Genomic DNA, 14,796 nt, shown 5'->3' on the forward strand with positions numbered 1-14,796 from the left:
TTTTTTGTACACAGCAATCAATCCATGAGTCAGCTCCTCTTCCAATTAAACACACACCTTGAACTCAACGGCCTGCTTTATAGAGTGAGGTATTATATACTTGACACGGACCCACAGATTGATGCCGTTTGCTTTTCCCCTCGGGCTCATAGGATTGAGTGCCTCCAAGTGTGACTCGCCCCTGTTGTGTGGACGAATAGGAATGGGTGTCGTGAGCTCAGCAGTGTCGCTCTCACTAAGCTGTGAGGTAGAGTGGGACTTGCTTCCTTCTTTCTCCGTGCCAGAAACGATTTCTAGCAACTGAGTAATGGGTGGCTTCAATGGTCCGGTAACATCTCCACTGGGGTCTTCCATGCAAACCTTACACGTCTTTGGTACGGAGTACTGGATGCGTGCTGTCAATAGATTGGACACTGCATACAACGAGAGCTGCAACTTCACAGGCCCTGTGTCCGGACTGTGTACATCATCATTAGTACTGAGCCTAGAGGACCTAGACTCTACTGCTTCATCTGAACCCTTAACAATCTTCATTATGTATACTTTTAGATCATCATTAACAAAGACGGGTGAAATAGAAGCTGAATCTTCCCTTTGGGAGCTCCGCTGCGCTGCTTGTCCTGCATGATCAAGTGTCACTATGCGCTCAAGGGTCGGTTCTGCTCCTAGCGCGCTCAGTGTGATGTCTGTATTGGGGTTTTGTTCAACAGAAGACTTGGATGGTTGGACACTGTGTGGTATGTGCATGAACAGAGAAGGATTGGTGTAGCGTTTTGTGCTCTTGATGTTGGGTGGAGTGAGGGTTAAGTTTGGCACTGAAGCCAATGTATAGCGGAGAGATGGGTGTAGGAGGATGTGCTTTAATTGTAAGATTGTCATTAGAATGAGTGGAGAGACTGTTCGCTTAATAGAATCATAGTACTCCATCACTTGCTTCCTCGCTGACTCACTTAGTTCTGCCAAGAATGCCAGTGATCGCGCAGCTGTCAGCTTGAGGGTAGTTGCTTCATCAGTGTCTGGCATACAGAAGATGTACTGACATAGCTTGAAACTAAAGTCAAAGTCGATGTCAGACAGGATGCTATTTTGGCTAGCAGTATTTGTACCAACATTTTCTAATTGTAGAATGTACGAGATTGATAATAAATAAGTATCCACTAGAGCAGTAATTTTCCCGTTATGAACACTCTCGAGCATCGCTTCCTTGTGTGCTGCAAATGCATCGATGAAGTGTTTCTTGTCTGCTACTGTGGCATCTGATCGCGAGATTGTAGCAATAATAGCCTGTGCCAGAGCATTGTTACACCCCTCTGTAATGAGAAGAATTAGTCTAAGCAGGTAGTCAAATCCATCGCACGGAGAAAGAACGGAAAGAAGGACAATGTCTCTTATAGAGTTAGCAAAATCAATCCTATTGATCTTGATAACCGGGTCCTTCTCAATGTACTTAAAAAGATCAGCAATATAACCTCTAATATCCTTCTTGTGGACAAGCAGCAGAAGTAAGTCCAGCGCCCGCTTACGTACGGCCGGATTCTGTCGCTTGAGCAGTTGGGAGAACTTTTTAAACTTCGTATCTGAGTCTAGCCCAGCCGTTTGCTTTTTGTGTAGGACAAAGTTTTTCAATGACTCTAGAGCTGTACAGGATATGAGATCTGAGTAGTCAGTCACCGCTTCCAATAACAGTCGCATGAAGCTCATGACTAGGTTTGGCAATGCCTCCTCCTCGGGTATTGTTTCGGATAAGTGAGCCGTTTTCTCGAAGAAAAATGAATCTGGGATTTCAGAGAAAAGCGTAAAGACTTGGGCGCAGATGCTCAGGCCGATGTTGCGGCTTACTGTGGTTGATGAGCACTTCTCTAGTATGCTACTGAACACGGATAAAAAGTATCTCCTTAAGGACGGTAGCGTGTCAAGGAAGATTGTACAATTGTAGCTGAATGCAGCTCTAATGGCGCGCCCCAGGAAGCGCAGGATTGCCTGCTGGAGAAGAGGATCACAAAACCCACCAACATTGTGGTCTGGAAAAGTCGTCACCGCACAGAGCTTGTTGAGAACCTTCAGAAGATGGTAGATTTTGTGCGCTAGCTTATGAATTAGTTCCTCATTTGCGCTCAGAATAATTATGCCCAACTCACAACCGGCCAATACCACGGAGTGGGCCTTGTCAGAGAGGGATGCAGAACAGACATCTACGAATCGTGGTGAGAGATCTGGACAGGCCTGTAGGATGGCGCAGGCGGCCATGATTGCTTTCTTACGTAGGTAAATACTAGACCCGCCGGAAATGAGCTCATAGACACGAGTGCTAAAGACGGGCGCTGCCTCCTTGGAGCATATGGTGCATATAGTAGTCAGAGCAAGCGACACCTTGTAGTGCGTGCTCACGTTGTCCTCCACAAGATCTTTGGCCAGGGCGTTGGTTGTCAGGCTGAAGAGCTGGGTGGCTTCTGCATAGCTGAGTGTCAATGCCAGATAAGCTATGCGCTTTTCCGCATGCATCTTGGCGACGCTACATAGTGTGCACATGTGTACATATCCCCAGGAAACGTTAAAACCCCATAAGTACGCACACGTCATCTTGGCGACCAACTGAGCGAGTTCATCTGTCCTTGGCTTCTTTAGCTCCGCCCTGACATTTGCTAGCTCTACCTCTATAACTTCGCGCATCTGGGTAGACGTTCGCGACGTGCGAACTCTGCGAATGAAGTTGCTAAGCTCCATAATAAAGATATCAAATGTTTTTGTGGACAGTTGCGCTACTAGCAGTTCTGTCAGTGTCTCCAACAGGCCTTCTCAGACCAGGAAAGAAGGTACCCAGTTCAATTCTTGATAAATCAATACTTTCTCCTCCGTCTTACCAATTGCCTCTGCCCATGCATAAGGTTGAGACCGCAGAGATGACTGTTTCTGTAGACCACGGTGGTGTGCATACCTTTCTCCCTTCAGACTCTTTTCCTCCAATGATCCATAGCGCACTGGTCATTGTTGTGTATGGAAGTGAGGTGTTTCAGAATATTATTTTCACGCACCTGGCCCATCTGAAAAGCTGTCCATCGCACTATGCAAGTAGAATTCCAATAATCACAGTAGTTCCGGACAAGCTTGAAGATATCACAAGTTTACAGCTGGAACAGGCCCTCGCTCATCGTACTCGCATTATCGTAGTCTCCGTTTATGAGCCAGACTCGCCCTATATCTCATTCCACGATTCGACCAGCTCTCAGATCCTTCTGAACCCCCTACTATTCCCTGAACTTTCAAGCCATCCAAACAGTGAGCTCTACAACTACGTTCATTCGCACATTGCACATGGGACGTACTTCACCCAGAGGCCGCTAGCTCCTCCACCAAAAGTTGTCATGTCTAAACGGCATGCAATCATAGAGCACATAAGCATCATGTTGTCTACGCCCAACCAGTCTGTACCTAAATTCATACACTATCTAAGCTCGCTTGTGGCGCTCCAGGACCACCAGTCAGAGCATGGCCATAGACACTACGTGGCGCTGTGTCCTCGAACACGCATAGAACATCAAAAGCGAATTGCACTGTTCTTTCCGTTTAACCTCTGGGTATTGGCTGGGGCTGGCATAGCATATAGCCACTACCAAAGCCGCTACTGGAATCAAAGGCTCTATCTTAGCACTTTATTTCTTCTTGCTAGTGCGCCATTGGGTCCTGTGCTATTTTCTAGAGCATTAGCCATATATGCATCCATTAATCTAAAGACACACAAGTTCCCTAGATGTGTAGCCCACAACCACCTATATCTAATCAGCCTTGGAGCCATTGTCCTATCCATTCAAGTAGATATAGCGACTAGGTTAAGTGTTTGTCTTCCCCTAGTCATTTTGCTTAATATGATATGCGAGACTATACAATTTCTTCTCCAGCAAAAGCATGGAGAAAGAAATCATCATGGCAGAGCCGGTAAAATATCATTTATGCATTCATTGCCTTGCTCTGCTGGAATTTTACAGTTGGTTAAAGACCACATATCTCCGAGTTTCCTCTGCAAGAAGCTGTGCACCGGGCCATAAAGCAGCCGTGACCGAGCAGAGAGGAGAGGTAATACTCTGGCGACAATTGGTGACTCATAAAAATTAACCACATTCATAAAAACACGCGTAACAATTTCCATGTCCGCTTTGGAGCGCGGCCTGCATTCTCGGCACTTGAGGGACGGGGCCTCCAGGAACCGCGATAATAGCATTTTTTATGATACAATGAGTTGCGTTGAACGACCTCAACGCATTCGGAACCACCCTCATAAAAAGCAATCAAAACAGAGCCACGGCGCGCGGGCTCAGACGTCCTATTCATTTTATCAGGATGATCGTCGGCCAAACAGATATGCCCATCAACGGACATCTTATACTATCCATTCCGATTCAGATGACTCTTATATATATTCTGAGCTGGATGACCGGACTGACAACGAAAACTACGACGCACCGCACCCAGATCGTACGATGCATTATAACAAGGACTTTAAGGCCTTCTGCACAGAGATAGCACAGTACGTCGTTGAGGCCTGTACACGATCTGCCATCCAAAGCAGTAGCATGTATGTTGACACGGCATCGTCGATTCTATCTGCTAGCCCGGACGATGGGATGGATGATCGAGCCCCTGCTTCATCAAAGGGTCATGCCAGCTCTCGTCGCGCTCTTCTCCACGGTGAGTTTGCGCGAAATAGTAGGCTGACCAAAAGTCAAGATAAGCTCCAGTCTATCAATGAGATTTTTTCTGGTTCTCATCGGGGAGCTCATTACAGTAAAGGCAAGGACAATACTCATCACAATGGCCGTTACACTTATCAACAGAATCCTCTTGCTGCGCCTACAGCTAAGCGGGGCATGGCTCAGTTGGAGTCTTCTCCACTAAGAACACAACACGGTGCTGCCAGGAGCCCTAATGCAAAGGCCTTAGGAGACGACAGCATCAACAGTCCACGGGCACTCCAAACTAGAATTTCTAAGAGATCTAGGCCCGATAAACAAGGATCAGAAGCAGCTATTCGTCGGCTTGTTGTTGAGCCTTTTCCGGCAGAGCCGCCAGACAGTCAGCGTGCCATGCCTCATCACGCCTCACAAAAAGTCAGAAGAACCCAGCCCACGAGTGCGCATCTAGAGTCTCAGACAGTAGTATTCAGTGCAGAAGACAATCATCTGCATTCAGTCGATAGCTCTGCGAGTGACAACAACGATTCATTTGTATCCGATTCAAATACAGATTCATCAACATATTCTAATAGGGAGGATGGGATAAATTATGTTCCCATGAAGAAACTGTCATCAAATATGAAAGAAGACAATAATGTCACATCAGTTGCGGTTGCTGCAGCCAACGCCTTCTCATGCATATCTGAAGGGCGAGAAAGGAAGGCATCTAAGAAGCAATCTTTAGTAGACGCCCGAGCGATTTCTTCTCATCTGCCATCAGATGACGATATAAAGGCTGCAGCCTCTCAAAAGAACGGTATTAAAGAAGCCTTTGTTCATGATAGTCTGGTCCCCTGTGCCTCTGCTGATCAACAACTTGCTGCAATTGGGGGGAGTTCGTTGTATACCGAGCTCAAATCAGTTAATTTTAACAAACAGGCTATATCAGTGAGGCTTGTGGAAATCACCAATGATTTTCGGCGTTACAAGAGTGAGATTGCAAAGCAGTTTGCTGAATTGCAAGAGATTGTGGCCTCGATGTCTACTCAGATCAAAATGTTAGAGTGCACGATAAACGGTCTTCAGATAGGCGTACATGCCCAGCCATCGTTTGCGCGTGGTAGCGGAATCTTTTGGCATGATTCACTGATCCACAAAGATCACTCCGCCGCCGCTGGACGCTCATCCGGAACGGGGGCCAACAGCGTTATGCAGTATCCAAAGATAATCAGTACCCCTCTAATAGATCCTGCCAGAAGCTCTTGCAGCTCTACTCAGATGGTCTCTCGGTCCCCAGAGCCTATAGACGTTATGAGGTCAGAACACAAGCCGCCCATGGTGCCCTCATTTCATGCAGGGGCTACAGACGTGATGGGAAGATGCGACTTACGGAACTATGTGCTATCCACGGACGGGCAATCAGAATCAGTGCACGACTCTGTTAGCTCTCAGACAGAACCAAATTCCCTTTCTATTGTCCAGATGGGTGATGAGAAGATATCAGCTCTAACAGCCAGCCAGATTAGTAAAGAAAAGAAACGGAAACACCATACGTCGTCAAAATGCGAGCCTAGGGACAGCATTGGTGTAACTATATCGCCTCTATCTGCCGCAGCAGAGGTCTTAGACAGAAAAAGTGGGCTAAGTGATATGGCTGCTCCATCGGCACGGAAGCACACACGCTCGTCCATACAGGACTTCATAAAAGAGGCTTCTTCTACACGTGAGAAAAGCCCAAGCAGAAATCCTTCTCTTTGCCAGAACAGCACGGCATCCTATGTAGAAGATATGGACATACACAATGAGGATCCTGCTGTAATTGGTCCTGAGGCCCCAGTCTCAGGAATTTCCACGGACGATCCTGAACGGACCGGGGACACTAAGTCCACCTCACGCCGATCTCATAGAACAGGAGGTATAGAATTTAGCGATAGGGGAGATACTCAAGATCAGACAGGCTACGCGTCAACCTATGAGGCAAGTGACATACATAAATCAGGTAAGTCTAAACCCCGTGAGCGAAGGCAGCGGAAGTCCAAGAGTCACTCTAATTCTACTAAAGATTACCAAGGGAATGAGGAAGCATCTTACTCACAGTCTATATTGTCTGAGCAACTTGTCTCTATGAATATTTTAGGAGCCAATATGGTGCAACCAGAGCTTGAGGTCCCACTGAACCAGAGCGATACTCCAATTCACCCGTACCTACTGAGCCATCCAGATAGTGCCGAGCACGCTGCTACTCTGGATCCTTCCAACTATGGTCTTATCGAAAAGTTGTTTGTATCTGATCTGTCTCGCAGTCCCAGTATCTTCAATGATGACACTGAATTTATGATTGTTGAAACAATTGAAATAGTGCAGTCAATCTATATTCTTCCTGGGCTCAGAAATAATAAGCTTACTACCTGGTCTACCGCGTGCAGAACGCTAGGGAACCTGATGATCAACACTGATGGGCCTTTCTGGAGAGCGACGTATCAATGTGCACGGTACCTTCTTGCGCTGTATGTTGCATATGGTTCTGCTGTTCTCGAAGCAGGATTAAGTGAGATATACCAGAGGTTTTACACTGCTCTCAAAACGATGACAGGGGTTGGTAACGAGGAGATTCAGGCAGACTGTCTGTTAGTGGCCTCTGTCCTTGATCTTATATGTGGAGTCACGCAGCTCCGTCAGGAAGGCGACCTGACGCGTCTTGTCAGCTCAATTGCAACAGTGGCTCCCTCTCTCAGTCAGGTAGGCTTTGCAGCGCACGTGTTTCCCCTTCCTGTCTGCCTATTAGTTGTGATGGAGGAACTAATCTCAGAAGAGCAGTTCCAGCTGGTCAACACGTGGATTAGGTCCAATCAGGAACCGCAAGATGATGAGCAGAAGCGAATAGCAGAATTTGCCGTGTACTTCTCCACCTATTTCTATTCGATGATGTCATACGTGACAGATTTTTACGTCACGATTACCGGACATAGTAAGAAGCCTGATGAGCCTCTTGCCCTTGGCAATCCTGTATCAGCAGGAATGCTCTGCAATCTTGCAAGCTTGTATCGCGCAGGAGTACTGCTTCAAGAAAACCTATCACCACCAGAGGGCAGCTTTGAAGCTAATTCTCTTAAGCTGGGTCTAAAACAATTGATTAGCTTGGTACCTGAGATTGATGAGATAATCACCAGAACAGAAAAGAGGTAAATATTGTTAGAGCTGAGCGTATCTATGCTATATTTTCTTGCAGATGTGTTAGCAGGCGTGTGTAGCTAGTAAATTACTCATTAACGAAACAGATGTCTCAATTCGCTGATAGAATAATCTAGTGGGCGATAAAATGAATGATGTAGGTGTAGTAGCAGCTACAATCCTAATCTTCGGGAACTTACCAAAACTGCAGCGCAAAGCCAAAATTAAAATCTGTGTCAGGATTTCTTTGAGAAATGCCCCCGCTTGTTTCCCAGTTTGGCCGACAAAGAGCGAACATGAATGCAGGAGGCGTGCTTACCACGTACCGGAACGACTATGATCCTCGAGCACAGAGTAAAACGAAGCGGCTAACTGGCACAACCGGAGCGACATATCAGACGCGACTTGGGACGCGGGTACAGAATCTGCAGCCAGTTAGATCAAAACAGCAAGCCACACGCAGGCCAGTTGTCCCTCAACGGAATACTATTGCCTCAAACATCTTCCAGCTCGCAAATGCTCTCCAAGCGGCCAAAGGAACAGTTGGAACTCCTCGTCGTGAAGCAAAAAGTGTAGGAGATAGGCCTGCCTATCAAGTACCGAAGTCTATTGACAGACGAGCGGCTGCCCGCCGTCAAGAACCGTCAGATTCATACAGTGATTACTATAGTTACTATAGCGACTCATATCCTTCGGATTACTTCGATGACCTTATCACTAGTCGATCAGTGTCTCAGCATGGGGCAAGTGGAAGCAAGGATACTAGTTTTGCTATGTTGGATGACTTAATCGAACTAATCAAAGAAACCTCGATTAGCAGCCAGCACTCTCGTGATAGTAGAGACAACCCAAGTACAAGGTCAAGGGCTAAGGAGAAAAAGCCTTCATCTGTTTCTGCGTTCAAACGGCCTGCTAGAGCATCTCAGCCTAATTCACGATCTACTTCCAAATCAGATCCAAAATCACACAAAAAGACGTTTTCTCTTGCCGAAAGTCAACAGGAGGGTAGCGAACACGAGTTCGACAGTGTTATACACCAATCTCTTTCAACCTCGCAAAATAGTATTAACACCGAGATAGTTATTCCAAACACTAAGGTAAGTAGAGGGTCGATGAATTTCATAGAGCATAACAGAATGATGGCAGTACATCCATACAATGCCGCAAACAGTAGTAAGAAAGACTCTGCTCTCAGCTCTGGACAAGAGAAGCGCAGCTCTTACATGGAGAATGGGCTGGCCGGATCTACAACCGGATTTATCAACGAGTCACGTAGGCACCAACAACTTAAACGGAAACAGGTCCAAGATACCCATTCTAATGAGGATAAATCGAACAAAAGGCATCACAGTACCGGAACACCTGACCTGTCTATAATCACTGGATCGGCAGGCTCATTGGCTGCCCCACTGATATCCTCTGCCATTGCGACGTCTGGAGGCGCAGATCTATCTGTTGGTGTAGGATCTCACGCTATGACGTCTTCTTCAGCCCCTTTAATGCTAGAAAATAAGGATTTGCAAGCCAACTATTCTGAAACTCAAGGCCGCAACGGCCTCACTGATAAGCCTGCCCGGAGATATATGTTGCTGAAGGATTCTGAGAGGTACAGGCTCACTGTGCAGCAGCAACAGCAAATGATACAACCTAACGCCCAACAGCCAGTGCTCTCACACTCTGCGTTACTAGCATCTGGAGGACCTGCCGGGGAGTCTGGCGAAAAGGCTAATGCTAGCAACTCCGGGTTATCTATACGCGCAACCCCCAATAGCTCTGCGGTGGTGGTACCTCACCAGCTTCCAGGAGAGACGCCATTACCAAAGTATATAACGACCGCCAATGATGCATTCAATTTGTTCAGAGAAAAGTACCGCAATCTTAAGCAAGAAAAGAAAACGCTTGAAAAGGAGCTAACTGAACTGAGAGCTACTTTGGAAGCAGAAAGATCTGAGCTTATTGCTGCAAGACAGCAAATTAGGCATCTAGAAAGCACAAAGGCAGAGATGAGAAACGAGTTTCGGGCCATTTTAGACGAGAAGGAAAAGATCATCTATCAGCTCAACACTACAGTTGACCAAGCCCACAGAATAGCCATCGATAGGTCCCTCCTTGACAGATCGTCAGCGGATGGAGGGGACATTAAGTTATCAGCCCAGCCACCAGTTGATACAGAGGCGATCTATCGTGAAGCTTACGAACAAGCAAAAATAGAGCTCTTACGAGAGCTTAGGCAAGATCTGTCTGTGGAGCTAGAGCAACGGAGAACAAAGCATCGTGGCAAGGACGGGGACATAGAATTGGCGCTTTCAAATTTGGTAACAAATAAGCAATACAGCGAGAACACTGTAGCAAGAACTAAGGAACCCGCCAAGCCCATTGTGTCCCGGATTTCCAATGAGTCGTCCGACATAGACTACCTAAAGAAGGGAAAGAAGCCTACTCTTGCCACGAGAAGTGGGTGTACCCAGGAACGGAATAGCTTTGATAGTGAGAAGAAGGATGAGGCCGATAAGAGCTCCGAAGAGGTATTGCCAAGCAGGTCGCCACTTATCACCATCCCAGTTTCTACCCCAATCACTTCTAAGTCGACTGGCTCCACAACAAAAGCTGTGAAGGAGCTCACTGCCCAGGCCCTTATTGTATCAGAACGAGATCAGAGCGCACAATCTGGAGAGTCATCACCTATGACTTTGTCCCCGGATATATACAAGGATCCTCTCCGTGGCATTTCCTTGCACTCTAAGCCACTGCCACCACCTGATGGCAATACCTTTGCTGAACTGCAAGAAGATGTCCATGAGCTTCCTGAGGTTGATAATAAAATTAACTCTGTAGACGGATCCAATGCAATCACTACTGTTGTTGCATTACAAAAGGAAACAGTCTTCACTGAGGCCAATGCTGTATGTGCTTTAGAGAATCTTCAAGTTAAGGAGTTTGCACATATTCCAGACACCACTGTTAGCGAAGAACCTCACGCAGAGGAGAAGCTACACGCACATCTCGAAGAGCCAGTTCTTCCTGAAGAAAAAGAAACTTATTTAGCAACTTCGGTTCCGCGTCTATCTTCAGAAAAATCATTGAATAATCATTTACTAGATAAAGAGATACACAACGTAAAGAATACAAGAGAGGACAAGCTGGAGGGACAATTGAATTCGACATCAGAGCCACAGCTGGACTCAGAGGTTTGCAGTAAAGCTGACCATGCGCTCGATGAGAAACAGGTTGATGATGCTCCTCAGATGCAAACGCAGACACACGTAAGGCCGTTAGAACATGAGGCGTTTGCTCCTACTGACCATATAAACCAACAAGACACAGCAGTGTGCGAAAACGGACCCTCGGAGGTGAATATCGAAGAGCTTACTGATCTTATGCCAGCAATAACCCTGCCAAGCAATGACAGAGCCAGATTACTCAGCACAGAGAAGCCAGAGATAAAAGAACAAGAAAGCAACGAAGCCAAAAGAGAGGAGCAAAACGAGCTACCCCAACACACGAATGTGGAGAGTCATATGGATATAGAGACAAAATCAGCAGGTGTTACTGAAAGCATCAATGTACTGGATGCATCGACGCTCATGTCAGGAGTTGTCCCTGATATTTCGGAAATACTTGCTGATCATACAATCCAGAATCTAAGCATGCTCCCAACGCCGTCTGGGGTCTCGTTCATGCCACGAACAGAGGAGCACACAGGCTCAGAGGTTGCACTTCGGGACGATGGATCTGCTTATATGGAGTTGACTGCAGCTATTGATAACATCATTGACGACTCATACTATGGAAACTTCATTGTAATATTTATGAATATGTCTGAGTACCCTGAAGGTGGGGAGACACTTTGCCAATTGGGAGTTAACATGGCCAACTGCATTTATGCAAATGCTAGTATAGAGCTCAATGCAATCAGTCAATTCGAGCCATTGTCAAAAGAACTACTAGAACTGGTGCATGATCAGCACAGTGTCTTGTGGTCAATGTCCTACTACACAGCAAAGGTGTTACTAGCATACTTCTGTGCATTTGGAACAGACACCCTAGAGCTTATTACTGCAATAGCACCAGACTTTGCCGTCGTGCTCACCGAAGTCTCTCCAGATATGGGCGAAGGTTTTGCAAACGAGTGTCATGTTCTTGGGGCTCTTCTCAGTCTAATTGCAAGCTTAGGGGTCCTTTGCACAGAGGGCGACTTGGCCAGTTTTGTACAGGCGTCTCAGACGTTACTAAATCTAATGAAGATAGACGACTGTCCTATCTATCTATACCCTATTCCTGTGACCATAGTGATTTGCATTGAGGTGCTACTGACCAATGGATACTTCTTGCCATTGGAGGCAGATGACGACACTAAGGATGAGGCATCTATTTTGCAAGAGAACGTCACAGAAGTCGTTGCTACGACCCTGGTGAAGTTATGCAAGAAATACCTAAACCAAGTGCAAGCGGGCGACAGTGACGAATTCCTCCCAGAGCAGCATGAACTATGCAACATAGCTTGCCTCATGCAATCAACGATTCTTTTGCAGCGCGAGGTTAGATTAAAACCGGAATTGTTAGAAAATGTGCAGGCTGTATTCGAAGGTGTCGCACAGTCAACTCGGGCACTTGCTAGTGTTCCAGGCTTGTCTCAATACTACGAGGTAGTTAGCTCCAGCAAATCATAATCACTATGTGAACCGTGAGTGCTAGTCAGCAGAGGCCTCTACTTGAAAGAAATTCATATGTACTACGGGTGTCTCATAGCTCTGCGTATTTTCAGAGCTGTGGTACATCTCTACTGACGCAGATTGTAATTCGTTAGACATATGGACTTCACTTTTGTTCACAACGCTACCCTCCTTTTCGTGCCCTACACTGTGTGAATTCTCGTCGCTTAGTTGATCATTCGGTGTTGCATGTGCTTCGCAGATATGCAAATTGGTGTTGAGTCGTATTTGAGCTGCTGACTGATGCTCATGGCGAAGAAGTGCTTGAGTTACTGGTCTCTTTGAGGTATTGCTTGTCGATGATGATACATATCCAACTGAAAAGTGTTCAGAATCCATCTTGCTTGAGGGCTCTAATGTGTTAGTCCGCGTGGCAGAGCAACTTGATTCAGTAGGATGTTCATGTAACAGGCTCTTTTCCGAGTTGGCTACACTACTGTCTGTATATTTGTTTCCCGTGCTGTGGTTACTATCGGGCCTATTTCGCTTCTGCACTTTTGGCTGTCCTCTTGTTCTCTTCTCCTTGGTAACCACTTGAGGCTTTGATTTTCTGTTCCCCTTAGCTGAAGATCTCTGGTTCTTGGTGCTTAGTGGACGCATTTGTTTCTTGGCTGATTCTACCTTTGAGATGGTCAGATCTGTCATCGTGTCTGCGCGAGAAAACAAAGTAAATCGCTTAGTCTGCAAGATCAAGCCTACAATAGCGAGAAGAAACGCCGTTGCTTCTCCAAAGCCAAAGGCCAGGACATAGATACCTCCTGCGCCCTGCAGATACATTATTGCAATGAAAGAGGCAAGCACAGTCACTGATTTTCCAAAGGCCATAGTTAAAGCCCCTGCTCCATAGTTAGATCCCTGCATAGCACCCAAAACGACGGCATAAAGGCCAGATGGAAGATGAAACAACGCAGATAGCTTCAGGTACCTGGTTATCTCAACATAGAACTCTTCAGAATTCAAAGTAGAGTACTCCGGATCTATTGCATTTGCTTGTGGAAGAAGTATAACTTTACGGAGAGTGGGTTTAGCGGCAAAGAAGATAGCTATGCATATCAGAGCATTCAGTAGTGTAGCATATAGGGCACCCCATAGAGTGATTGAGCGAGCTCTGTTATATCTACGTGCATAATATGCGATTTGAACAAGATAGGACACTACTACTTCAAAGCTAGCTGCACTAAAGGTTGTAGCAGTCGATGCACGTAAAAACAGAGACAATGCTGCTTTTCCATTAACCATTCCCTCATAGTCTGTATAGTAGGTGCCATATGCTCTGTATATTAGTAAGATGGTGACGCTTTGAAGAGTAAGATTAATCATTGATGGGAGGGACCTCAATAAAAGCGTGCCAAGAATCTTGACATTGATTGGAACCAAATGCCTAACTTTTAAACGAAGATTATTGTTGTACACGATCCCATATAGATTGACCCTCATCAGGAGCAGGCTTATCCATACCGTCACAACGACGCCACTAAGACAGTATGCGAGGAGAGGGTAAAGCAAAAGCCTGGATGGGTCAGCTGGTTGAGTGTGTGCATACAGGAATAGATTGAAAAGGCCTAGAAGAACGATTGAAAGCGAAAACAGAACGAGGTTTTTGACTGTCATAAGAAAGTGCCTTCCTTGAATCATCATAATTGGATCTACTGCGTGAGTGAAGAGAGAAAGAAGGGGGACAAGAACTGCACTTAGGAGCATGGCAGACGATCCTAACTGACGATGAATAAGAGGACCTCCACCATCTAGTAGTGAAGATAGCTGTGGAGCCAGAGGAGAAAAGAGTGATATAAGAATGGCCAGGATGCTACATAAGAAAAGTGTGTGTGTATAGTAAATGCTGGAGTCTGTGTATCTCCGGTGGACTATTGCGTGCTTGATAAAGTGCGAGGAGATGTATGAGATGACGGTCGGAATGCCCCGGTAAAGGGGAAACCCGAACAGGAAAATGGCCGATTCCACATAGAATTGCTCTCGGCCATAGAGATGAAGAATCATTACAGTATCGATAGTGTGCCAAACACACACAAGAATGCCACAAATATGCATGCTCAGGCCGAGCCCCCACAGAGCCTGGTGGACATTTCGATTCAACCCGTGGTCTGTAATCTCGTAAACAACATCGTTGCATGTCTGTGCATCATTAGCCTCCTCTGCAGTACTCTTGATGGAGCTCTGCTCGTGAAGGTAAGCGATGGCAGAGGCATCGTTTTCAGACATTCGCTAAAAAATTCAAAAGCACACAC

At 46.2% G+C, this 14,796-nt stretch overlaps 5 protein-coding genes across 5 annotated transcripts; 3 read left to right on the plus strand and 2 right to left on the minus strand.

Moving 5' to 3' along the window:
• Positions 1-45: 45 nt before the first annotated feature.
• On the minus strand, positions 46-2,724 carry GL50803_0016364 (Gamma adaptin; the record flags this gene model as incomplete). Its single annotated transcript, XM_001705782.1, has 1 exon — positions 46-2,724. One exon carries the CDS (start codon positions 2,722-2,724, stop codon positions 46-48), a length of 2,679 nt encoding a protein of 892 aa, XP_001705834.1.
• A 14-nt stretch (positions 2,725-2,738) lies between these two features.
• On the plus strand, positions 2,739-4,043 carry GL50803_002572 (uncharacterized protein; the record flags this gene model as incomplete). Its single annotated transcript, XM_038045994.1, has 1 exon — positions 2,739-4,043. One exon carries the CDS (start codon positions 2,739-2,741, stop codon positions 4,041-4,043), a length of 1,305 nt encoding a protein of 434 aa, XP_037902130.1.
• A 99-nt stretch (positions 4,044-4,142) lies between these two features.
• Positions 4,143-7,853, plus strand: GL50803_0016365 (uncharacterized protein; the record flags this gene model as incomplete). Its single annotated transcript, XM_001705781.1, has 1 exon — positions 4,143-7,853. The coding sequence occupies one exon, from the start codon at positions 4,143-4,145 to the stop codon at positions 7,851-7,853; it is 3,711 nt and encodes a 1,236-aa protein (XP_001705833.1).
• A 239-nt stretch (positions 7,854-8,092) lies between these two features.
• GL50803_0094542 (uncharacterized protein) lies at positions 8,093-12,508 on the plus strand (the record flags this gene model as incomplete). The annotated part of the gene is made up of 1 exon (XM_001705780.1): positions 8,093-12,508. The coding sequence occupies one exon, from the start codon at positions 8,093-8,095 to the stop codon at positions 12,506-12,508; it is 4,416 nt and encodes a 1,471-aa protein (XP_001705832.1).
• Positions 12,509-12,529: 21 nt separating this feature from the next.
• On the minus strand, positions 12,530-14,770 carry GL50803_0023655 (uncharacterized protein; the record flags this gene model as incomplete). The annotated part of the gene is made up of 1 exon (XM_001705779.1): positions 12,530-14,770. The coding sequence occupies one exon, from the start codon at positions 14,768-14,770 to the stop codon at positions 12,530-12,532; it is 2,241 nt and encodes a 746-aa protein (XP_001705831.1).
• Positions 14,771-14,796: the final 26 nt, after the last annotated feature.

The sequence above is a fragment of the Giardia intestinalis genome, chromosome 5, assembly GCF_000002435.2.
Source record: "Giardia intestinalis strain WB C6 chromosome 5, whole genome shotgun sequence".
Taxonomy (NCBI): Eukaryota; Fornicata; order Diplomonadida; family Hexamitidae; genus Giardia; species Giardia duodenalis.